The 26,848-nt window shown below is 36.6% G+C and overlaps 2 protein-coding genes across 2 annotated transcripts in view; both read left to right on the top strand.

Annotated features, from left to right (window-relative positions):
* The window catches only part of LOC122717362 (midasin), a 109,597-nt gene extending 96,484 nt beyond the window's left edge, over window positions 1-13,113 (top strand). Inside the window, exons 13-19 of the mRNA XM_043941382.1 lie at window positions 1,171-2,261; window positions 3,846-8,065; window positions 9,880-11,153; window positions 11,224-11,574; window positions 11,682-12,474; window positions 12,552-12,792; window positions 12,878-13,113. Of these exons, the coding sequence (XP_043797317.1) occupies window positions 1,171-2,261; window positions 3,846-8,065; window positions 9,880-11,153; window positions 11,224-11,574; window positions 11,682-12,474; window positions 12,552-12,792; window positions 12,878-13,060 (8,153 nt within the window). The 3' untranslated portion in view covers window positions 13,061-13,113. The remainder of the gene's footprint in view (window positions 1-1,170; window positions 2,262-3,845; window positions 8,066-9,879; window positions 11,154-11,223; window positions 11,575-11,681; window positions 12,475-12,551; window positions 12,793-12,877) is intronic.
* A 4,642-nt stretch (window positions 13,114-17,755) lies between these two features.
* Window positions 17,756-26,848, top strand: part of LOC122717266 — a 27,427-nt gene continuing 18,334 nt past the window's right edge. Inside the window, exon 1 of the mRNA XM_043941161.1 lies at window positions 17,756-17,857. Within this exon, the coding sequence (XP_043797096.1) occupies window positions 17,783-17,857 (75 nt within the window). The 5' untranslated portion in view covers window positions 17,756-17,782. The remainder of the gene's footprint in view (window positions 17,858-26,848) is intronic.

The raw sequence follows: 26,848 nt of genomic DNA, 5'->3' as shown, positions 1-26,848 counted from the left end.
TAACAATGAATAAGAGAAAACAACATCAAGCAAATGACGACTGTTTAGCAATAAATATATAATTAAATGAGTTGTTTACAATTGTGATATGATAACAAATAATTCCTTCAATGGCGATTTTTGTAAGTGAATCTGTCTTACTATTTTATAAAGCAAATAGATCCATCTAAAAGATAATTTCAACAGTTTTGTAAAAAAAAGAAAAAAAAAATAACTGCTATTTGGAAGCTAGTTTAGCAAAAATTAAAAATAATTTTTGATAAAAATAATCATAAAATCTATCCAAAAAAATATATTTTTTTACATTTATGTTTTGCCTATTTAGCTAAGAGCTAAATTATGAACAAGTCTTTAAAAGATATGAAATTGATAAAAAGAATGATAAAAAAAATAAGCAGCATAAATGAAGATCAATCCGAATCGGATTCTGATATAAAATTCGAATTATGCGAAAGCGAGGAAGAATTTGAAAATATCAATGAAATTGAAGATTGACAACAGTGGTGAAAATTATCGCAATACATACCGTGAAAGAAAAAGAATGCGCATTATTTCAGGCACTGAAAGCGAAATAAAAGATGTCGATAATGAAGGAAATATCCTTCAGGATCCCTTCACGTGTTTTATAATTGTTTTTAAATTTGGCAGCCATCAGTGTACTAGAGTAAACATATCTCGAAAGAATTTTTCTCTTTCAATTAGCTAAAAAATTAGGCAATGACCATCACGACGAACAAAATACGAGCTTCGATTCTAACTATATTTGCATTAAATCTAAACAAGTATACAGAAAGTGTACATGTAAAAAATGTGTTTGAAGACAACAGCGAATAAAAATCTATAGATTTTAAATAAATTAAAAAAATAATTTGTAAATAATTTTACAAATAAATTTACAAAAAATTTATTAAATAAATTTTTTAAATAATATTAAATATTAATTTTTTAAATAAATTTACAAAAAAATTGCATTTTAATATATCAAAAAGACAAATTTCAGAAAAAAAAGATGTATAATCAATGCCCATAATATAATTAATCTAGCGTTGAAAGTTATCATAGTAAGAAAACTTATCTTGTGGTCCAAAGTTGCTGCTTTCGATCGAAAAAGGGTTGCTTGACAAGGAATTAAAATTGAATCCTCTTAATTTTTCTTCCCTTTCCTTTCAGGAAGATTGTCGACCAACTTGAGACACGAGACGTTGATATTGAAATTCGCCGAGGTGACGGAACAGTGTCGAATTATCGTGGACACGATCCTGGAACACGGAGACTTACCGATAGACGATAAAACGTATCTTGAGTTACGGGACGAGTTGAAATGGTACAAAAGGTTCCGCGATCAAGGAGCTACGAGATTGGTGGACAGATCGCGGGGCACGTTCTTCGATCTGCGCGAGATCACCTCCTCGTTGACCGTCCATTACAAATGGTTGATCAAATCCTTCCGACGATTGTTCGCCCTCCTCCCTCCCTCCTCCAACCACCATCTCAGCCAACGATTGTCCGATTTTTCCACCCAATTTTTCCACCTCCACAAGGGGGGGGACAAGTATCGAAAATTGCGGAAGAAGATTAAGAACCGCCTCCCCTCCATCCCTCCCCCCCACCTCTCCCACGAACGAATCGCGTTCCTCGAGAAACTGAGATCCGCATCGAGGAAGTTGGAGATGAACGAGGAGGATTCGATCGACTTGTCCAGGACCAGGTTGAAAATCGCCTCGATACGTCACGAGCAGAACTCGACAGCTAGGGATAGATTGATGGGGATGTGGATCGAGGATTGGAGGGGGAACGATTGCTGCGAGGAGGAGGAGATCCATCGAGTGGACGAGAGTATATTGGAGTTGAGGGAGTCAGGGGGCGAGGAGAGTTCGACCAGTTCGTGGAGGGAAGGTGTCGAGCTGTGCCCCGTCTACGAGTTCTTCTTCCTAATTTTCGCGTATCGCTTTCAAGGAAGGTTGTGGGACGAGTGCTCGAGGGATCGTCTCGAAGGGGACTTCAAAAGGGGTTGGAAAATTTGGGAGGGGGGCGCGTTGAAGATATTCGAGGGGGTGGCGACGATACCTGCGCGGTTGATCGCCTTGATGACGGCCCTGAACGAGGAGGCAACTCTGAGGGGGAAGAGGGTCCCTGCCTTGCTCCACGAGTTGTTCAACGGGGTCGAGGATTTCACAGGGCGATCCTTCTCCGCCGGGAACTCGAACGTTTTTCTACGCTGTTTGCGCGAGAACGAGGAGGAGGGCCGTGATGATTTCCAGGTAATTTTTTTATTTGTCTTTTATATGTTTTATATAAACACAAGTTCTTTCCAAATTTAAGGTTTTATTATCAGTGAATTCTAGTACCCTAGTTCTTATATCCTCATCTGGTGTGAATTATAAATTTCATCCCTGAGGAATGATGTCTGCAGGTTATAAAGTCGTTGATGCATTTTTGGATATCTTCTTCCGGGGAAGAAGAAATTTTTCATGAGAAACTCTTTTTGTTCTTATAGCTTCTTACAATTGTGTTTGAGAATTTAGTTGACATTTGTGATTGTATATTTCTGATGTAGTTCAGTCCAACCTATATTTGAGATATATTCTTTCAATTCAAAGATAAATAACATTGTTCTTTATTTGAGGAATCTATAGTGAGTATTCAAATGTTTATATTTGCAATTTTTCACGAACATGTACATTGATTCATAAATAACAATGAGATTTTTTGATTAAAATTTTATTGTAAATATATATTCTTTGGATAATAACCATTCATTAATATTTACATGTTAATATAAATTCTTTTTAATAATCATTTTTTTAATAAACTGAAAAAAAATTTCACATACAAACAAATACAAGTAATTATAGTAATGATATGCATATACACATGGACAAAAAAAGCTATCAATTCACTTAAACTCATGATCTAAAGTTTATTGAACACATTAAGTTACATAAAATATTGATTCATAAATAACAATGAGATCTTTTGATTAAAATTTTATTATAAATACATGTTCTTTGGATAATAACCATTCATTAATATTTACATGTTAATATAAATTCTTTTTAATAATCATTTTTTTAATAAATTGAAAAAAATTTTATGTAAAGTTTCACATATAAATAAATACAAGTAATTATAATAATGATATGCATATATACATGGACAAAAATACTAATTCACTTGAACTCATGATCTAAATTTTATTGAACACATTAAGTTAACAAAATATTACATTGATTCATAAGTAACAATGATTCCTAATAACAATGAGATCTTTTGATTAAAATTTTATTGTAAATATATATTCTTTGGATAATAACCATTCGTTAATATTTACATGTTAATATAAATTCTTTTTAATAATCATTTTTTTAATAAACTGAAAAAAAATTTCACATACAAACAAATACAAGTAATTATAGTAATGATATGCATATACATATGGACAAAAATACCAATTCACTTGAACTGATGATCTAAATTTTATTGTACACATTAAGTTAACAAAATACTATATTGATTCATAAATAAATAATATTCTTTGGATAATAACCATTAATATTTATATGTTAATATAAATTCTTTTTAACAATCATTTTTTAATAAACTGAAAAAAATTTTGTCTAAAGTTTCACATACAAACAAATACAAATAATTATAGTAACCAATTTTATTTTATTTTATTCGTACCATACAGAAACATTCCATAATACAGCATATATCGAAAAATTGGTATCCGTAACTTGAAATTTATTAATAAATAATAAAATCCATATTATTATTTAACCGTAAAAAATGAATCGAAAGGAAGAAGAAAGAAAATTCTTCATTATCCCCCAATTCTTTTCCAGACGAGTCTCGTGAACAAATCGACCCTTTGCCATCTCCTCTACGAGCTGTTCTTCCCCGGCCGAGGGGAGGGCGCCACTTTCGGGAACCACGAGAGCAGAAACAAATTGCTACGCGCCGTCCGAGCCTTGCTATGGAGGAACTCCTCCGCCCTCAACTCGGCCGAATACGACGTGTCCACCAACGACTCCGTCCTCCTACGATTTTACATAAACCATTACCTGTCCGCTGTGAACGAAATCGTGGACGCGATCGAGCTGAATCCGACCGAGGAGGAGAACGTCGACTTGGCGAATCGCCTCCTCTCCCCTGTGAACGCGTTGCGAGGCATCGAGCAAAGATTGAGAGCCGAGAACGACGCTGCGTCCAGGGGCAAGGGGTGGATGTTGCTCGGCTGCGTCCAACTCTTCCTCTTCGCCGATCTCGGATCCATCGATCCGGTTCGAAAGGCGGCGTTGAGGTCGGCATACCTTGGCGAGAACCTGGCCGAGTTGGACCGCTCCATACTGATCGGCCGCTTGCAATCCGCGATCTTGGGCGAGACCTGCAAACGTTCCTCGATCGATCGTTCGAACGAGGCCAGGGATCGTTTCGAGAACTCGGCCCACCACCCGGTCAGGCCCACCTCGAGACCGTTCTCCGATCTGAGGGAGGAGGTGGAGAATTTCTCGAGCAACGTTGCCTCGTCTCGATCCACGTTCGAACGGATGGAAAGATTGAGCGAGTTGGCGACGAGGGAAGAGGAGGCGCGGTCGAGGGAGGGGTTGCACGAGGCGGAGGTCTGGGGGAGGTCGTTGGAAAGGTTCTCGGCGAAGTTGGAGAGGAAGTTTCTCCCCGGCTTCCCGGACCTCGTCTCCCCCATCCTCTCCGCCGTCTCGAGCCTCCGCCACGGGCTGTCCATTTTGACGGCCCCCAACCACCCTCCAACCCCCTCTCACGAGCTCTTGCGCTTCCCCGTGGCAGGCAGGTGCCAAGAGGATTACCTGAACCTGGTTAAGCTGTGCTCCTCGAATGGGCTGACTGATGCCGCCTCGAAGATGGCCAAGATCGCCCTCGCGGAGCTCGAGAATTTGTCTCTGGCAGCCAGAAACGGGGGCGAAACGGGCTCTCTGATGGACGAGCTGGTGAGGATCCTGCATGGGATCAGGGTCGCGTGGAAGGAGCAGGAGAAGCGGAGGGAGGAGGAGGCGAGGGAGAGGGAGAGCCTGTTCAGAAGCAAGGGAGGGAAAAAGCAGGAAGAGGAGGAGGAGGAGGAGGAGGAGGAGTTCAGAGACATGTTCCCGGACCACGGATCCGCAGACTTCCTCGACTTCAAGGAACGGATCGAGGGTAATTCTAGAAAAGAGAGGAGAAGAACCGCCGAGGAGGAGATATCGTGGAGGGACGCGAGGATCGTCCGCGAGATTCACTCGAACGTGTTGCTGAATTGCTCCACGGCCGAGGATCGAGGAATCGAGCCTGATTTCCTCCGTCCCTTGGCCCAAAGGTACGAGTTGCTGGGGCGGGGGATGAAGACTTGGCCAGAGGACGCCTCCTCCCGATTGCTGCCCACTTTGAACGTGTTGATCTCGAGAGGCTCCTCCTCCTCCCTTCGCGAAAGGGGAGAGACGTACAATTTCTACAAGAATCCGAACGTGGACGAGGTGGAACTCTGCCGCCCCCTGCTCGACCGACTCTTAAACAGGATCGAGGAGCTGTCGAGGGAATGGCCCGAGAACCCGTTGCTGAACTCGATAAGAACGATAATCGACAGGGTGTTCGGTTTCCCGATCGAGTCCCCTTTGTCGAGGTACCTGACAGGCGTGGAACTGCTGTTGACGAAGGTGAAGCAATGGGAGGAGAACGCGCGCTACGACGTCAGTTTGGCCGGGTTCGTCGAGTCGCTCGGCGCCACGGTTCTACGTTGGAGGAGGCTCGAGTTCTCCAGGTGGAAGGACACGTTGCAACTGGTCGAGGACGAGTCGAGGGCGTATGCCTCGAAATGGTGGTTCCACCTGTTCGATTTGACGGAGGAGTACGTGGCGAGCGGGGGCGGGTCGAGTAAGGGGAGAATTATAGAAAGTTTGCACCGTTTCTTCACCGAGTCCTGCTTGATCGAGTTCGAGGACAGGCTCGAATTGGTCCGTCTCTTCTATCTCCACCACTCTAGCCTGGGTAAGAGGAGGGGGCAGGAGGAGGAGGGCAGGCGAAAGGAGCTGCTCGCCGTGCTGTGGAACGTTCACCTGTACTACGCCCGTTTCGTGGACCACGTTCGGGTGAGGGTAAAAGCCTCGAAGGAGCCGATCGCCAAGAGGCTGAGGGACACGATCAAGATCGCGAGATGGGAGGACTCGAGCTATTGGTCGGTGAGGAACACGGCAGAGAAGACGAGGAGGACGTTGCACAAGTTCGCCAGGGAGTATCGTAAATGTTTGGGGGAGAGCGTAGCCGCTCACCTTGTGTTGAAAACCGACAGTTCCCCCTCCCCCTCTGAAAGGAGGAAGAGGAGGGTGCTCGAGGCGTCCGATTTCTTGATCGACCCGGTCCCAGAGGGAGACGCGTGCTCGATCGAGATCGGGGCGAGAAAATTGGCGGGATTGGCGGGCAAGGCTCGCCGATACTGCGAACGAGTGATCTCGAGCCACGATTACAGCCGAATACGAACGGACGTGGAGGCGTTCGTGGAGGAGTGCCTCGACGAGAGCGAAAGCTTGAGAGAGGCGAGGATCGGCGGCGACGAGAAGGGAAGGCGAGGTCGAGGTTCGAGGAGCATCGCGCAGCGGAAGAGGATGGCGTTGGCCAATTACTTCAAAACGTTGGCAACCCGCCTGGGCGTCTCGTACAGGGTCGGGGTGCTCGCGTGGAAGAATCGAAGGGACGAGGTGGTGAATCTCGCCTGCCCCCCCCTCGATCTGGCCGAGTTGATCCTCCAAGAGTTGTTTCTCCAAGGAGAGAGGGGAGGGGGCAGAGGGCTGGCCGAGGAATGGCACGATTGCGACAGGTATTATTACGGCTCCATGGTCAAAATGAACTTCCTCGACGGGTTGCTGAACAGCGGGAGGGGGGGGTTGGAGGCGCGGGACGCGGAGCGCTGCCGCGGCCTCTCCGCCCACCTCGCCCTCCTCGCCCACCGCCAGAAGGAGACGATCGCCAAGTTCCTGGACGGGTTGCTCCCGCTCTGTCTCCAAGTGTCGAACCTTGGCTCGATGACGAGGGTTGGTCCCTCGAGCGGAGTCCTCGATCCCTCCAAAGTTTCGCGTATATTGGAATTTTCGCGCGGGATGGGCATCCCTGACCTCGTCGAGGCGTTGAGAGGAGGAGGGGGAGGAGGGGAAGGAGGAGAGAGATCGGCGAGAATCGTGGAATTCGCGAGGACGGAAGGCGTCGAGGATATCCCCGGATTGGCGGAGGTTCTGAGGGGGGAGGGGATAATTCCCGCGCAGAGGGAATTTCGGAACGCGGCGAGCAATTTCCAAGGGTTGTTGGAAGTGTTGCAGATATCCGTGAAGCAGATCGTCGTATTTCTGGAGAGTTGTCCGATCGACGAGGGTGTCGAGGAGGGGGAGGGGGGCCTCGATTTGAACGAGGCGCGTGTGCCGATGTTGAGGGACGGGGGCGTGTCGAGGAGCGCGGCGGCCTCGATGAAGGGTTGCCTGGAGTTGGTAAGGGGGATAGCGAGCGAGTCGAGTCGATGGGTCTCGATCGAGAGGAGGGTGGAGCGATCGGGTGGAGGAGTGCTGTTGTCCCATCGGGGGCGCGTCGAATTCTTGGGGGCGAGTTATCGACGGATCGATCGGGTGAAGCGGGAGCTGATCGAGCTGGGGCGGGCGTTCACCGACGATCACCCGATCGCCGAGAACGTGCGATTCCTGATCGGGAAGATCGACGAGAGCAACGAGGTATTCGGATCGGTGCCTCGGGCCCCCTCGGCGGGGCGACCGAGCGGGCCGGAAGATTGGAGGAGGGAGAAGGGGTACGAGGCGAAGTTGGACGCGCTGGTCACCCAAATCCTTCTCGTCGTTCAGAAGAAGGTTCAGAATTGCCGGAAAATCGGCGACCGGTTGATCGATGAAAGGGAACCCGAGGGAAGCGTCGTCGAGGAGAATCTGATTACCGAGAGGTTGGTGGAATCGTTGGAGAAGGCCGTTCCGCAGTTGCGTTTGAACACGGTGTCACGAATGCTCGGCGAATTGTTGGAAATTATTCACGAATCCGATGTCGTATCTGCGAATCATCGTGTGAGGTACGTGAGAATTTCTTATTTTTTTTTCTTTCTTTCTTGATTGTGAAATGATTCGTGTATCAACTTGATTATAAAATTATTAAATTTATACAATAGTAGATTATTGCTAGGTAGTATAAGAATTTCTAACGTTACAGTATTTTTTTCTTGATTATAAAATGACTTTATATATTCATTTAATCATGAAAATGGATCTTGAATCAATAATGGTCAAATTTATATAACACAATTGTTACTAGACATTATTAGATCATATAAGGTATGTAGAATTTCTTGAAGAAGAAATCTAAAGAAAATGACTTGTATATCAATAAAAATATTGGATTGTGAATCAAAAATCAAATTTATATAACACAATTGTTACTAGACATTACTAAATCATATAAGGTATGTAGAATTTCTTGAAGAAAAAATCTAAAATGATTTATATATTAACTTAAACATTAAGATATTGAATCAATAATGATCAAATTTATATAACACAATTGTTACTACACATTATTAGATTATATAAGTAGAATATCTTGAAGAAGAAATCTAAAATGACTTGTATATCAATAAAAATTATAAAAATATTGAATCAATAATGGTCAAATTTATATAATACAATTGTTACTAGACATTACTAGATCATATAAGTAGAATATCTTGAAGAAGAAATCTAAAGAAAATGACTTGTATATCAATAAAAATCATAAAAATATTGGATTGTGAATCAATAATAGTCAAATTTATATAATACAATTGTTACTAGATATTATTAGATCATATAAGTAGAATATCTTGAAGAAGAAATCTAAAATGACTTGTATATCAATAAAAATTATAAAAATATTGAATCAATAATGGTCAAATTTATATAACACAGTTGTTACTAGACATTATTAGATGATATAAGGTATGTAGAATTTCTTGAAGAAGAAATCTAAAGAAAATGACTTGTATATCAATAAAAATTATAAAAATGATCATGAATCAATAATGATCAAATTTATATAACACAATTGTTACTAGACATTATTAGATCATATAAGGTATGTAGAATTTCTTGAAGAAGAAATCTAAAATGACTTGTATATCAATAAAAATTATAAAAATATAATCATGAATCAATAATGATCAAATTTATATAACACAATTATTACTAGACATTATTAGATCATATAAGTAGAATATCTTGAAGAAGAAATCTAAAATGACTTGTATACCAATAAAAATTATAAAAATATTGAATCAATAATGATCAAATTTATATAACACAATTGTTACTAGACATTACTAGATCATATAAGTAGAATATCTTGAAGAAGAAATTTAAAATGACTTGTATATCAATAAAAATTATAAAAATATTGAATCAATAATGGTCAAATTTATATAACACAATTGTTACTAGACATTACTAGATATAAGACACGTAGAATTTCTAACCTTATTTTTTCTTGATTATAAAATGATTTATATATCAACTTAAGCATAAAAATTATTGGATCGTGAATCAATAATAGTCAAATTTATATAATACAATTGTTACTAGACACATAGATTATATTACATCGATATTAGAATCTCCAGAATAGATCTAAATAATATTAGATCTATTTACCCATCATATTACTATTATTATTATTACTATTATTAAGAAATCTATTCTATCCAAAATCAAAATAACAGATTGAATTGCTCATATTAACTTCCTATTCAATTATCGTTGATCGTTCATCAATCGATTTTGCTGCAATTTTCTTCCTCTTCGTATACATATCATGTACACAGAAATATTAATCCACAAATAATATATCTCCATTTTGCAGATCCCTTTTGCGGTATCTACCTCTCCTCGAACAATACGCCCTCCTTCTCCGCTACTATCTCTACGAGCAAGTGGCATGCTTCCGTCTCACTTGCAAATTCCTCTATCTTCAATTGAACGTGTTCCTCGAGCTGGCTGCCAACGGTTTCTGCCTACCGAAGGACGAGGACGAGGCTGAGCGCGGGGAGGAGGGGAAGAACGTCGAAGGGGGGATGGGACTGGCCGAGGGCGAGGGGCGGGAGGACGTGTCCGAGAGGATCGAGAGCGAGGATCAGTTGGAGGGGGCCAGGGATCCGAACGAGGAGGGGAGGGGCGAGGAGGAAGGGAAGAAGGAGATGAGGGAGGAGGAGAAAGGGATAGAGATGTCGGAAGATTTCGAAGGGACGGTGCAGGATATCGAGGGGCGAAGGGACGAAGAGGAGGAAGAGAAGGACGAGGAGGACGACGACATCGATAAGGAAATGGGGGAGACCGATGAAACTGCCGACAAATTGGACGAAGAGATTTGGAAGGACGAGGAGGAGGAGGAGGAGCAGGTGGACGAGGATAAGGAGAATGAAAGGGAGGAGAGGGGGAGAGGTGAGAAGACTGGGAAAGAGGAATTGAGCGCGAAGGACGAGGGTAAAGGTAAAGATGGGGACGAGGAAAAGGAAGTGGAGGGTGAAAGGGAGGGGGAAGAGAAGAAAGAGATCAACGAATTCGAAGAGCCAGAGGTAAACGAGGATCAGATAGACCCGTATCACGGAAAAATTAGGCCGGAAATAGAGCCGGAACCTTTCGAGCTTCCGGAGGATGTTAATCTGGACGAGGAAGGGAAGGAGGACAATCCTGAGGGCGAAGAGGAGGAAGACCCCTTCGACATCGATCAGATGAAAGAGTCGAAAATTTCGGAAGAAATGGAGGAGGAGACTGAAGAGAAAGAAGGCTCTGAGGAAGATAAAAGAAAGGAGTCTGGTGATGATGATGATGATGATGAGGAGGAGGAGGAGGAAGAAGATTCAAACTTGGACGGTGACAAAAGAAAAGAGGAGAAAGTTGAGAAAGATGAGAAAAATGAAAAAAACCTCGAGGAAGAGAAAGAAGATGAGAAGAATGTGGAAGAAGAGGAAGATATGGCGCCAGCGAGTTGCGACGCGGGTAGCAAAGAGGTGGACGCCTCTCAGGAAGTTGAATCGAGGAAAGATGGCTCGAGGGATGCGGTGGAAAGTCGATCGAACGAGGAGCAAATGGAGATAAATCCGACGGAAAATTGCATGGAGAGTAAAAAGGATAAAGGTAAAAAAGTTTAATATTTTATATTTGTGAAAAATATATCGAATGTAATTCGTTTCGTTGTTTTTCGAAGGAACGGGTCAATCGCAAACGGAAGAACGCGAGGGACATTCTGGATCTAAGCAGGAGGAGAATGTCCCTACTTCCGGCGAAGAGGTATCTTTGAAACAAGCGCCGAAACGAAGAAGGCCAGGCCAAAGTGATGAAAAACGTAGCTTGCCCGATGACGACGCCCGATCTTCAGCAAAGAAATTAAAAACCGCCGAGATACATGATCGAGACACCGAGGAGGAAAGTGAGAAGAATAAAGGCGGCGGTGAAAGCGAGACTTACGAGCATATCAAAAGTTCAGAGAAACACGACGATTACGCTTTTGATGCCGCGACCGAGGAACAAATTAAGAAACAGGCATCGAACTTGGAAGGTAAAAGGTTTCTTCTTCTTTCTTCTTCAAGTTTTTTCAAAAATTATATTTCAATTTTCCTCTCTCTTGAACGATATGAAATAAACTCGTATATAAATTGTATTCAGATAAAGAGGATAAAATGGACGATCAATTGGAAGATGATGACGTTAAAATGCACGAGGATCCAGAACCGAACGATCGAGAGGAAGAAACGAAGAAGGAACAATCTCAGAAATTGTCTGAAAGTAAGAAAGAAAAATCGACGAACGCGAGAGGCGAAAGAACGGACGACGCGGAGCAGCAAATCGAGATAGGGGGTGAAGTTGAAGGGGAAAACGTGGAAACGATTCGTGTTTTACGAGGGAATGAATCTACCATTCATACAAAATTATCGGAGACAGAGTTGCACGACGTTTCCACGGATGACATTGCACGGAAGAGGTCCGAGATAGAAAATATGTTGGGCCAATGGTCTCATGGGCCGTCTTCGATAGAGGCGGCGAATGCTTGGAATTCTATAAGCGCCATAACCGAATCAGCTGCCAGGGAATTGTCGGAAAAATTACGTTTGGTATTGGAACCGACGTTAACTTCTCGATTGAAAGGCGATTACAGAACTGGCAAGCGTATAAACATGAGAAAAGTGATCCCGTATATAGCCAGTGAATTTCGTAAAGACAAAATTTGGTTGAGGCGTACGAAACCGTCGAAAAGAGATTATCAGATCGTGTTGGCTATCGATGATTCGAGCAGTATGGCCGACAACCACTCGAAGGAATTGGCATTTGAATCGCTTTCGTTGATTGGCAAAGCTATGACTTATTTGGAGGTTGGTCAACTCGCTGTTGTCAATTTCGGGGAACGGGTGAACATACTTCATCCTTTCGGGGAAAACTTTACAGAGGAAAGTGGCGCTAGGTAAGCATCTATAATTATAACTGTGACAAACAATCGAATAAATCTAGATGCGATTAAGGAGAGTTTAATTCTTCCAGGTTGATTCAAGAAATGAAATTTGAACAAAAAAAGACAATGATCGGCCAGTTGCTTGATTTCACGATAGAAATGTTCGCATCTCAAAGCAGTTCTTCTGACAATGCCAAATTGGTTACTATTTTATCGGATGGTAGAGGAATATTCTCCGAAGGGATAGAAACGGTGACTACAGCTGTGAGAAAAGCTAAATTGTTGAATATATTTCTCGTCTTCATAATAGTCGATAATCCTCTCAACAAGGTAAATGAGAAAATTTATATTATTTATCATATTTTGTACAACTATATGCTGTAATTTTGTTTTTTATTATATATTCTTTTTTTAGGATTCGATACTTGATATTAGGATGCCAGTTTTTGATGGTGGTAAATTATTAGGTATACGTTCCTATATGGATAACTTCCCATTTCCATTTTACATTATTCTTAGAGATTTGAATAGCTTGCCTGTTGTGTTGAGTGATGCATTACGACAATGGTTTGAAATTGTAGGTAGAATTGATACCTAAAAACAGTAATATTTCAATATAAATAGATTTCTTTTTTTTTATGTTTTGCATTTGACTCGAAATATAAAATATTTCTTTATTAAATTTATTCGTATCTTTAATCCCTTTTTTAATTCTTTCTTATGTAAAAATTATATTAAAAATGTTAAAAAATGGACTAAATTATTTGAATTATTTGAAATTTGACATTTCTTTATTATTATTTTCACGTGTAAATATAAACAAAAAAAGTCGATAATAAGAAAAGGACAGGGATAAAAATTGTGAAATCAACGCCATCTTCAGAGTGCAAATAAAATTAATATAAATAAAGAAAATAAATATATAATAATAAAAGAAAGATAGAATAAGAATTGACTGGTATCAAAAATATTTCTTCAAAGGATCATTTTTTTTAAGAATACTCAAGAGATAATGCAGATGTTTAATTGTTACTTTACTTTTCCAAAGTTGCTGTTAATTCGTGCGGATTATTTTTTTTATTTATTATTTTTCTCTACGATACACGATAGCGCTAACTTTTAATTCTTACTTTATTTTATTCAATCTTTGAACAGATGTTTTCGATATTTAAAAGATGGCGCTAATAATCAATTCTTATCTCCATCCTTGTCTCTATGTAATTTATTCTCCTCATCTATATTCGTTTCTTCTATACGAGATGGCACTAATACTTGAATTTTTTACTCTACCTTTCCGTTTGCTCTTTATCTGTTCAGTTAAAAAATCTATGAATACATTTCAATAAATATACTGAAAAAAATATCAAGATTGTATCAAAAATTATTTTTAAAACCTATTGACTTACATTATATATTGACTAATATCTTATATTAAATAAATCAAATAATATATATATTTAATATTTTTTAAAATTTACTTAACAAAATTAACTATTTCTTAACTTATTTTAATTTTTTTTAACTTTCTCTTTTCTTTACTCATTTAAATTAAGATGTTTCAAATTCTTTAAGAAAAACTCTAAGAAAAACGCTGAAATTTATATTTCAATTCATTAACAGAAGTTCCGTCCCAATCCTTTCGTTCCTCATTCGATCATTTCCTCTTGTTTACAAACTATATCTATTTTTTGCTTATCTGATTGCACTTCATTTACTTCAAGATTAAAACTTTTAATCTTCTTGATTAATCTTGTCCCTCTGTTTCTCACCCTCTCCAAATTCATTAACCTCCTTGACATTTTCTATTTGAAACTCTTCATTCGGAATTATTTTCTCTTCTTTGCAAATAAAAATTATCCGACACGTTTTTCCACAACTTCTTCTCTTCCAATTTCGTTGTACCGACGATCATCGCTTGATTCTCCGATCCAAGTAAATCGTTGTTCCAGTTTGTTCTGGATCTGGAGGCAACATGAGAATTTTATTCCAAGCATCTTTTATATTTTCCGCAGTTATCTTTGTCCACGATTTGCATAACGTGTCTATGCAAGCTCTAATATTGTAATTCTTGTAAAATTCTTTCATCCTATTTTTGTATCCCAAAAGTGCTTGCAATATTTTATGTCGATACAATTTTTTCGTTGTGTAATATCCCCTGTTCCATTGGTTGAACAAGGAACGTATTATCGTAGGCGGCACTCTTCTGAAACGATCATCTTTGTTCACGCCCACTGGAATTTCGTGCGCCTTAATATCGCCGACCAACAAAATAACCTTACCGGATATTTCGTTTCGAGTTTGATACTGTTCTACTCTTGACTTGAAATTGATTCTCCAACCAATCCACGAACAAAGATTGTTTCATCGAGCAATTTTCAATGTGAATGCGTGTCCATGCAAATTTTTCACGTTTATATCCTCCTTCTCCATCATTGGTTGAAATCAATTGGTTGAAATCATTCGCGAATTTCTTTGCCAAATTGTTCAAATTCTTTGGGAATTCATATCTTTCATATTTTATATAAAAAGTAAAATTTATAATTGCCACAATAATTAATAAGATTGTATTCAGATTTATCTTTATCATATAAAATGCAATTTTTATATGAGTCTGTAAAAGAAGAGAATTTTTTTTCTACTTTATCAAGTTTAATTGTTATATAATTTTTGAACTTATTCTTCAAAATGTGTAGAAAGAATATCCTGATTCGTTATATAGTCGGTATTTCAGAATATGGATAAATTTATTCTTTGCTAGTTTCTCGCTAGTTGTGTTGCAATCTTATTCTATACTCAGTCGGTAATAAAACACAAAAATAAAAAATCTTTTATAGTTCCTTCAAATAATATAATAAAAAATTAATTTAATGTTGATTTTTTATATTTTTTTATGATGAAATATTATTAAATGATAAATGAATAATATTGTAAAATTTTAAAAAAATATTTCACTATGATATTTCAAATTTAAAAATCTTATTAATATAATTTATGATACAAAAAAAAAAAAATTTAATATATTACATTTTATTTTAATTATTTCATTTCATATTCATATTTTGTCATTATATCTTCCTCCTCCTCCAATTCATCCTGATATTAATTACATCAAAAAATAATTTTTAACGAGAATGTCAAATATGAAAAGTTTTAATGACTCGAATACCCCGTGACACAAAATAGTGACCTAATTCACACTTTACTTAATAAAAACTTTAAATTGCATAAAAGCTTCCATATCTAATTACACTCGCTTTATTTAAAAACTTCTATCAATACAACACCATACATTTTCCCTACTTTCAATACTTACAATTGTATAAAAAGAAACAACATATTCCATATTTTATTGAACACAGTTCTTGGTAAACTCGAGTTTTCAACATTTTTCTTTTCCCCTCCCCCCTCCCCCCTCTCCATTAACTGTTACCTTCAGATACTCTCAGATACACGTCACTCAAAAAACGTCAAGCTTTACGTATTTTTAAATTCCATCGATTCCAATATTTCCTCTTCAATTCCTCGAAATTTTTCTTTTCCTTTGTCTCTTCGTCCCTTCGGCGAATCCCGTGAATTTCCAATCCCATCATCCAACCAGTTAAAGAGGGAAATTTTCAAGATCCTTCGCAAGGATGTTGTGTATACCTTCCCTCTAGACATTTCATTTTGACATGCGTTCCGCGTTCCCTATGTGTTCCCAAGCGGCACGCGCGCGTTTCTTCCGCCAGTCTCGCCCGGTCCCTCAGACCGAGAGTGTTCCATGAATGGGCGCGTTTACAACTCGACCATAATACAATCCGTGACAACATCGTCCTCCTCGATTAATCATCCATTGACCCGTCGAAACATAATAAATATATTCTTCGTATCCATTGATCGATCCAATCGATATTTATCTGAAAAAAAAAAAAAAAGAAAAGATTTTTCATCATTATCATCGGTAACATTGTTTCTCAATCACATGATCGCGCACCGTGGACAGATGGAATTATCAATCGCCGAGTTTGAAAAGGGAAGTGGATCAATCCTGTGACGTGTTTGAAGTTTCTACCGTTTCTATGGTGCTTGCTTGCTTGCTTGCTGTTCAAGTGTCGATCAACAAGTAGCTCGTATATATGTAGAAAGTGTGTTACACACAGTGTGCAATTCTGGTTGATTGAAGCGGGTTGTTGAGCGGGCCAGAAATTAGTGTCCTATAAAGTGAGAAGTGACAGCGTACGTAATTACTCGGTCGGTCAAAGTGACGGTTACCCATCGTTTTCGAGTGTACGAGTGACGTACTCGGTTGGATCATAGTCGAGAGAGTGACTACGATTAACAATCGTGCCCGTTTAATTGGTGATCAATTCGCCTCTCGATGCGCCTCTCCAGCACATGGATTCGGTCTCAATTCTGAATTCCAGAATCCTCGTGTTTCGATCCTTTTCGAAAATCGATCTTGAATTCGATATGGAAGAGAAAAATGCGTACACCATCAATCATAATGTCGTGATTCGTTCGAAAAGTTTTCGAGCGAATTATATTTTCGATATTTTCAAGTGATCTTGATATTTCTTAACCTTTTTAGGTTAGATTCATTAGTTCGCTTCTGATCGAAACAACATAGATAGAATTATTACACACGAGACAGCTGAATCGTATAATAAATTATCTCCATAATTAAATTAAATTGTCTCCATAATTAAAAACCGTTAGAATTCTAGAAATGGTGGATAATAATATCAATTGTGAAGAAACGTTACAGAACAGTAACAATGCAGATCCAAAATTATTTTCATTGTAATCGTCGACATCGTCGAAATTAAAACGTTGCACAATTTCTATCTCTCCCTTTGCACAGCGAACAAACTAACGAGATCGGAACTATCCCACGAGAGTAGATCGATCGATCACGTTCAATCCGGGTCTCTCGATCGATCGGTTAACCAAAACTATCGAAACGAGGGACTTTAGACGTGTATTTGTATTTGCACCGAGGAAGATTCTATTAACGATATATACCGGAGAGCGGAGTGGAATTTACCTTGAATCTTGGGATGAGGGGAGAGGGGAGGGGGGATGACGGTTGCTCCAGGGTAGCTGGTAACCGCCCGGATGGCGGGAAGATACGTTGACGAGAATTATCAGTTTCCGGGATTCTAGGGAGTGGAATGTGAGAACAGAGGTGAGAGAGGAGGGGAGAGGAGAGAGAGAGAGAGAGAGAGAGAGAGAGAGAGAGAGAGAGGAAGGTGGACACCATAGCTGCGGAAATAGGAGGGAATTCGGTGTCCCAGACGCTGGACACAGCGGGATCAAGGTCTCCATACTGGCAGTGACGTCGATGCACATCTGCGCGCGAATATTCGCGTGGGCATGGGACTTTCTTGTCGGTGGTACATCGTATCCAATGCAACACGTGAGTACATTTGTACTTTTTTTTATCGGTATTTTTATTTTACATTTTTAAAATTTTTTTTTTATCGCTTGTTGAATTCTTTTCCTTTATTGCCTTTGAATGAATGATTTATGGTATGAAAGGTATGAGGAGTATGCGGAGTATAAGGAGTGTGAAGTTCAGAATGGAAGAGTTTTGGAAACGATGCGTTAAATAAATTTGAGATTTGCTTTCATTGTAGATTTTTTGAATTTTAGAAATTCTAGAAATTTAAAATTATTTAGAATGAATAATATATGACAGTTTTTATTTAATTTAAGAAAATCCAATGGCAAAACGGCATGTTGGTATTCGATGTTGGTTAAATAAATTATTGTTATTTGCTTTCAAATATTGTACTCCTCTGATTTTCTTATCCTATGTACGCGATATTTTTCGAAATTTAATAAATTATTTAGAACGAGGAACGAACAACGTATGACAGTTTTATTTAATTTAAGAAAATCCAATGGCAAAACGGCATGTTGGTATTCGATGTTGGTTAAATAAATTATGCTTTCAAATATTGTAATCCTCTGACTTTCTTGTAATCCAATAATGCAATATTTTTCGAAAAAGAAATAAAAATTTAAAAATACGTATTTAAAATTTATCCATTTCTTTTTTTTTTTTTTCACGCTTCTCGTTGCGAGAAAACTTTTCTTTCGACACGTTGGAACAATCTGTTACACGCACGTGCTCGAGTTGAATCACTAGCTCAAACATTAATTTTTCTTCTCGTCTCGTCAGATTTTACAATTTAACATTCGTATCCCTGTTTTGGATCGAATACGAAGCCAATCTTTATTCACATCGAGTAAAGGTTTGATTAAATTAAAAATAACGAGGATTATAATTTTTAATTTTTTTGATTGCATTTTAATTAACTTTTAGAGAGAATCGATTTCATCGTAATTAATGTAAAAACTAATCGATCGATTTTGGTCATGGTTATTCGTCGTTCTTACGTTCTCTTCAGCAAGTTGAAGCTTCATTACCAAGAAATCATTTCTTCCTTCTTTCTTTGTGAATTAATTACTGGGCTGAAAATTGTATTCCCTTTCTGGAGATTCGGCTGCGTTCTACTCAAGGGATCGTGAAAGGTTTTATTCTCAATTTTTTTTTTTTTTTTTTTTTTTTTTTAGGGAATAGAATGTAAAGGGGAAGGGATTTTAATTAACATCTTTGCTATTATAGGTGTTGGTGCGGAACGTGGTTTATAATGAACGTGGCGTATACATTTACACGTAAAAATGAAAATCCTTTTGGAAATACAAATTTTAATTTTTGCGAATTAATTCAATTCTTTGAGTTAGTTCGTCGCCGCATGAAATGTAAAAATTTTTCCAGGCACATATATGTATATATATATATATAATTAATAATTAAAGAAGAGAAATTATCTATCCTATGATATAATAATTATGAAAAATAATTCCTTATTCGTATGAAATTATATTTGGAAATTAATTTGAGCGTATCCAGAGAATTCCTTTTGTTCGGTTTCTGACCATTTTCACGATAGTAATTATAGATTCCTGAAATACACCTATTCAACCGAAATCCTACAAGTTCAATAATAGACTCGATTGTTCTCTACGAGTATCTCTAACGAGATGACAAACGATCAAATTCAGAGAAATAATTATTATTATTATTTTTTTTTTCTACTTCGAGAAACACCCTGTTTCCCCATATGTCTATTTTTCTCCTTGTTTTTCTTTCTTTTTCTTTTTTTTTTTTTTTTCTCATCAGGATTATACGTATTCATTCGAGAATGAAAAACTCTCGAGTTTTCGACAATTGTTTTTCGCCAATAAATATCGCGTCAAGAGTGATCACTCTCAAAGCAGTATCCAATAGCAAGAGAGAGAGAGAGAGAGAGAGAGAGAGAGAGAAACAATTATCGAAAAATTTTGTTCTCAAATAGATTTCTCTCTCTCTCTCTCTCTCTCTCTCATTGCCATCTTCAAAATGACGAAGATGTTTACGATCATTTTGATTATTTCAGTAAATTGAACAAATTCGCACTACGTCGTGTTTGTTGTCCGATCTTTAGAAAAATAAATGAAATCTCATGTGTCAAGAGTAAATTAAAAGTGGTACGGGAAGAATGGAGTTGGAAAATAAAATTGATGTAATTTTGATGTAAAGATTGTAAAGAATCGCTCCTCTTTATATTTCCCCTCTCTATGAGCTTGTTTAATCTCGAGGGAATTGTACGTTTTTGCGTGCAAATAACGAGTCTCCTCTTTATCAAGATTTCGTTCTCCTTGTCCCAACACCTTGGTAAATACGGGGAGGGAGGAGTATTATAAAATATTTCATCTTGTAGCATCGAATCTAGTGTAATTTCGTTTATTCAGTTCGAACAAAAACATAATTGTAATTAAAAGCGAGATTTACTTTTGTTCTGTAAACGAGCAATTTATAATTTTCTTTTTTAATAAATAAAATGAAATAAAATAAAAAAACAACGAATGAACATAAAATTTAAATAATAGAGAAATAAAATATTTTAAACGAAAAAAAAAAAAAAAAAGAAAAAAGAAAAATTGATTTTTTTCAAGCGATTTAATTAATTTTCTCTTTCTCGCGGATATAAAATTTTTTTTATCAATTCTTTTTTTGAACAGGAAGTTTTAGCCTCACTCTTAATTAAAAAAAAAAAAATTTGAAAAATTAGATCAAAGAATTTGATCTCGCGATTATCTGTTTGATTTCATCCCGGTTGCATCGTTAATTGTCCCCTAAATTAATTAACACGCGCTTTACCTTCTCGCTTCCCTCGAAATGCCAAAGTTTAAACCGCCCAAACTTTGTCAAAAATTGTATTCACGAAAAATGTATTCTTTTTATAAAAGATTGTAAAAAAAACAACTTTTCAATAGCTTCATCGAGNGTATTCACGAAAAATTGTATTCTTTTTATAAAAGAAAAAAAGAACAATACCTTTTTTTTTCAAAAATAAAGTAGTAAAAATTTAAGAATGGAAGAATAATAATAAATCCTACTTTATTACTTAATTATCCGTGAATATCTGTATTCTAAAATAAATATATTTCTTCTTTCTGTATAATTATATTTACATAAATAGCACATATTCTTATATAAAAGTATTTGAAGCCCTTTCATTTTCGTCGTGCCCACTTATGCTTCCAATAATTTTTTAAAATAACATTTTAAAAAAAGAAGCATGCAAAATTTCACTCGAATCGATCAAAAACACTTTGAGGGCGCGGCATTGGTCACTTTAATAACACAGAGGTTAAGGGGCGATTGTTGTCATTCCGAATCCGTGTATATTTTTCACTAAAATTCGTGCAATGGCGATTCAACAATTTCAAAAAAAAAAAAAAAAAAACAACTTTTCAATAGCTTCATCGAGCACTTCGATCAATTTAATTTTCTTTCGAACGATTTTTCATCCATCAAATGACTATATTTGACAATCTTTCGATTCTTCAATTCCTTTGACGAAAATTTGTTTTCAACTTTCGTATAATAAATCCGTCTTTTTCATTTCAATTCATTGATGTGTTAATTCTTGGTCAGCCATCTTTATTGTAATTGAGGAAATTCAAAACAAAACGGAACATGTCCATGTATCGCGATATATATCGATGCACTTCGATAAGATTGTGAGTGAGAAAGAGAGGGAGTGGAGGCAGCACTTGACCTGCCCGAGCCGTGTAATCGGATTGCCGACTAATGGGTAACGTTGGATGAAAATAATTGCTTCATTGCGACCGATATACACTTCGGCTCTAATGCAGGATATTGCGTGTTTTATGTCAACTTTCGCCGGAAGCCATCTCAAACAGTGATGTTCATTTGAGTTTGATGATCAACGTGTAATTTTAATCCCGATTCTTTGCGAAAAAGAGATATACGATCATACAATAGAGTATAGTATATATTACATACATATGATTAATTCTTGGACTGTGGATCGAATGTAGATTGTGTTTGGATCCAAATTAATCATGTAGCTTTTGATAGTAGATCTTTGTAACGTGACCTAGCATATTTGTTTATATTGTTATAGAGATAAAAGTAGATTATCAATTATCTGAATTAAAATTGAAAGAATCTAAATCCATTTGGATAAATTTAAGGAGAATTAAATTTGACAACTTTTAAGTATAGTTTATTATATTAAAAGAATATATATATGTATACAATTATTTTCTGTTTATAACAAAAATTTGGATAATGTTAAGGTCATAAACTACAGAGAAGAGATTAGTGAAAAATTGGACAAAATTTCTGTAGAAAAATAAAAATAAAAAATAATCAAACGATATTTAATTAGTTAGCTAAGTCAGATATTAAATTCAAATCCTAATTCTTTGCAAAAAAGAACATATATATAATCATACAATAGAGTATAGTATATATTACATACATATGATTAATTCTTGGACTGTGGAACGTAGATCGAATGTAGATTGTGTTTGGATTCAAGTTAATCATGTAGCTTTTGATAGTAGATCTTTGTAACGTGACCTAGCATATTTGTTTATGTTGTTATAGAGATAAAAGTAGATTATCAATTATCTGAATTAAAATTGAAAGAATCTAAATCCATTTGGATAAATTTAAGGAGAATTAAATTTGACAATTTTCAAGTATAGTTTATTATATTAAAAAAATATATATATATATGTACACAATTATTTTCTGTTTATAACAAAAATTTGGATAATGTTAAGATCATAAACTACAGAGAAGAGATTAGAAAGAAATTGGATAAAATCTCTGTAAAATAAAAATAAAAACTAATCAAGAGACATTTATATTACATAATATTATACATTATATGCATATGATTAATTCTTGGACTATGGATTGAATATAGATTGAATAGAATTAAGATCATAAAATAGAAGTACAGAGAAGAGATTAATGAGAAATTGGACAAAATCTCTGTAAAATAAAAATAAAAACTAATCAAGAGACATTTATATTACATAATATTATATATTATAATAATATTATATATTATATGGATATGATTAATTCTTGGACTATGGATTGAATATAGATTGAATAGAATTAAGATCATAAAGTAGAAGTATAGAGAAAAGATTAATTAGAGAAATTGGAAAAATAAAAATAAAAAATAATCAAGTGACATTTGATTAGTTAGCCAAGTCAAATATTAAATTTTAATCCCAATTCTTTGGAAAAAAGAGCATATATATGATCATATGATAGAGTATAATATTATATATTACATGCATATGATTAATTCTTGGACTATGGATTGAACGTAGATTGTGTGTTTGGATTTGTTTGGATCCAAATTAATCATGTAGCTTTTGATACGCATAGTAGACCTTTGTAACGTGCATATTTATTCATGAATTAAATGTTGCTATAGAATATCAAATTAAAATTGAAAAAATTTAAATCCATTTGAATAAACCATTATAAGAAAAATTAAATTTGACAATTTTTCAAATATAATTTATTATATTGAAATACACAATCATCTCCTGTCTGTAACAAAAATTTGGATAATGTTAAGATCATAAAGTAGAAGAGATTAGTGAGAAATTGGAGAAAATCTCTAGTAGGAAAATAAAAATAAAAGATAATCAAGCGACATTTATTAATTATAATTAGCCGAGTCACACGTTAAATTAATCATTATTAATTCATTTAATTAGAATGACATTCTCAAGTTTTAATTAATTATAAATATAATAGGGAGGTTAATTAAAAGATTTGACGATCGTTGTTGCGAAAGGAAAAGCGACAATGTTGGGAGTGATTGTGAATCGATGAAATTCTACGAATTCTCACGCTTCGTGTTCGGGAAAGGTAATAATTTCAACAAAACCGGGTTCCCTATTTTAATTTATTTTTGATCAAGATGAAATTTTGCGCCGCAAATATGATTTCGCACGGCACGGCTCAAAGAACCCTCGAGTTCGAGTGTACAAAAGGGTAGGGCCGCAGCCTGTTCCAGCGCCCTTTATTTCTCGATCATTAAATGCAATTCCGGCTAATCGAATCGTTTTCGAACTCGACCGATCCCCTTTTTCCACGCCGAGCAACCGATAACCAGATTCCTGTCACAACGCGTCTCGAAAACGCGTCGCGAAAATTCGAACGAAAAATACGCGAGAAATTACGAGGCACGATCTGGGAATTTTCTGTTTCTGAAAATTTTCTGTTTCGAAGAAGCCGAGAAGGAAAAAGTGAAATTCAGTGTGCACGTCGTGTGGAAAAAAAACAGAAGAGATCGGATCGATAGAAAAATAAGATAAAATTGCAGTGAAATTTTCTAATATTATCGAAACCAGGGAGAGAGAAATCAAAATTCGAAACGGGTTAATTAATTAATTAAGTGTCGTCGTGGCTTTTCGTTCAACATTCGGAGAACGAAAATTAAATTTATTAAATTTCACTTGAACACGGTGAAAAGGAATTGCGAACGATTTCACGATCCATCACGATACCTCAATATCTTATCTTATCTTATCTTATCTTATCTTATCTTATCTTATCTTATCTTATCTTCGCTCCAAGGAAACAAGAAATTCGGTCAATTTAACGAAAGATCGATCAAATCGTCACGAAATTCGACAGCGGAGAATCCAGGCATTTGGGAGATCCAGAGAGAGAGAGAGAGAGAGAGAGAGAGAGAGAGAGAGAGAGAGAGAGAGAGAGAAAGACACGTGACACAAGGAAATGAGGTTTTTCCCCTGACACGGATATTTTCACTTTCATTTTACGACGGTATGGAGCAGCCTTGTCCCACAAAACATTTTCTATATCGTGTTCGAGAATCGTAGCTCGAAGTGTTATCGATTCAGGGAAAATTCGAGACGACGAGAATTTTTCCTTTCCCTCTCTAAATTCGCGAATGGAATTTATTAGAGCAACTCTCTCTTTCGTTGAAGCGAGCGTAAAGTGGATTTTTTTTTGGTTGTTTCTTTTTTATCGCCGTTATCATTGGACCGTTGAAAATTCTTTTCTCCGAGAAAAAAAAAATTGGAAATGGAGGGGTAGGATTTAGGGGTGGATTTAGGCGGATATTCGGTGGAAAAAATCGTGAAAGATGAGATCGAGGAACAGTTGCGAACGAAATGGAATGCAAGTTGAAGAAATTCCATAAATTTAAACGAAGGAAAAATTCTGAATAATTGAAAAATATTATAAATTTCTATTAAGAAATTACTCGTAATTCCTTTAATAGCTCGATATTTTCGAATAAATATTAATTTTCTAGGATAAAATAAGAATTAATTAGTCACATAAATTTAAACGAAGGAAAATTGGAAAATGTAACTTAATTTCTATTCCTATAGAATTACACGTAATTTCTTTAATGCTCGATATTTTCGAATAAATATTAATTTGCTACGAGGCGAAATATAAAACGAGGAAGATCGTAAACGATATGGGTTTTGATCTTATCCAGAATTGTGATAAGATTGGAAAGAAATCGTAAGGGTTGCGAGCAATCGTTTAATAATAACTTGTATCCATCGAACTTAATTCGTTTAAGATCGATCCACGATAAACTCGCCTTGGAATTTCGATTGAAAGGGTTTCTGCTTGCCTTGTCCACTTTGATCACGATCCTGTTAAATGTTTCCATGCGCGAAAACCGTTCAAAGCGAGCAATACTTCTTCTTTTTTTTTTCTGCGTGCGTGTTTGTTAATATGTCTCTATAATTAATGTCTCTAGTATCCATATAATTAAAGGAGAATTTCGCTCGAACTTCGTCGTGCCATCTCGAAACTTGTTTCCACCCTTTTCCCGATATTATTATCACCGTTTGTCGAGTAAACAATTCAAGAACATCCCGCTCCAGTTTCACGCACCTTTCATTTCCCTCAGACTCTTAGTCCATCCCCTTGTATCTCTCTTTTAATATCACATAACAAAAATGTGTTTAATATCACATAACAATAATATGTTTTGCGTTTTTTTTTTTTTCCTCGTTTCTCAAGAGAAATCTAGTTTCTCATTTCTTTTAAACATCATCCCTTGCCTCCTCTTGTTCTAAATTTCCTTCTAAGATATCTCTTCATATTATAGAAGATATATTAACAATTTTTATATTTATTTATTCTCCTTAACCTATTTACCTTACAGCTATTTTTATCTTTTACTTGAGGTATTATTTTTATTATTATTATTATTATTATTATTATCAATTTCCTTTCTTCATATTTTAGCGACAAAAGAATGGAATTTCTTAGATAAGTTTGACTTCGTTTCATACATATTCTTGCATGTATAATAATATTGTAAGTAAGAAAGAAAAATTTCTCCTCATTTTCAGGGAAATTAAATTTTCCACTTACGTATATTTATTTATCATCATTCTCATTTTTATTCAACATCTTGATCTTCTCCTTTTCTTTTTTTCCCCTCGTATTCACTTCAACTTCCTTATTTCATATTCATTAGAATTTTTCAAAAAAAAAAAAAAAAAAAGAATTTTAACATTACTTTGTACCTTCTCGATACACTTCATTGTATAAATATTTCTAGCAGTGTTACAATTGTGCACGTGGGTGGTTTTCACGGGAAGTTACTTAACCATAATTAATGCTACAAGAGAGACAGCGAAGATCGATGTTTGACCATAACCGATCTCTTCTACTGGAACTAACGACTCGTCCATAACACGCACAGTCTCTGCATTCTTTTCATCCATTTGCCCACCATGACCTTTTCTTAACACACACTTCACCCGATTACAATGTGTTTCGGCTTTTGCTTCTATAATGTTTTCCTCGGCAAAATTGCCTCAACTACGTTCCTTCTTTTTATCGAATTTCTTAACAGTGGAAGCTTTTAACAAGTGCACGACTCGCAACGAGATATTTCACTCTATCTTAGCAAATTGATTGCTTGGTAAATTGATTGCTTCGTGTACTATCTCTTTCGTATTATCTATATCTATATCTTTTTTAGTAATGAATATGAAAAATGAAAAAAAAAAA

The sequence above is a fragment of the Apis laboriosa genome, unplaced genomic scaffold, assembly GCF_014066325.1.
Source record: "Apis laboriosa isolate Shangri-la unplaced genomic scaffold, ASM1406632v1 scaffold4_cov146, whole genome shotgun sequence".
NCBI classification, from domain to species: Eukaryota; Metazoa; Arthropoda; class Insecta; order Hymenoptera; family Apidae; genus Apis; species Apis laboriosa.
Note: the sequence above shows the minus strand (reverse complement) of the source record. Positions and strands in the feature narration are given on the sequence as shown.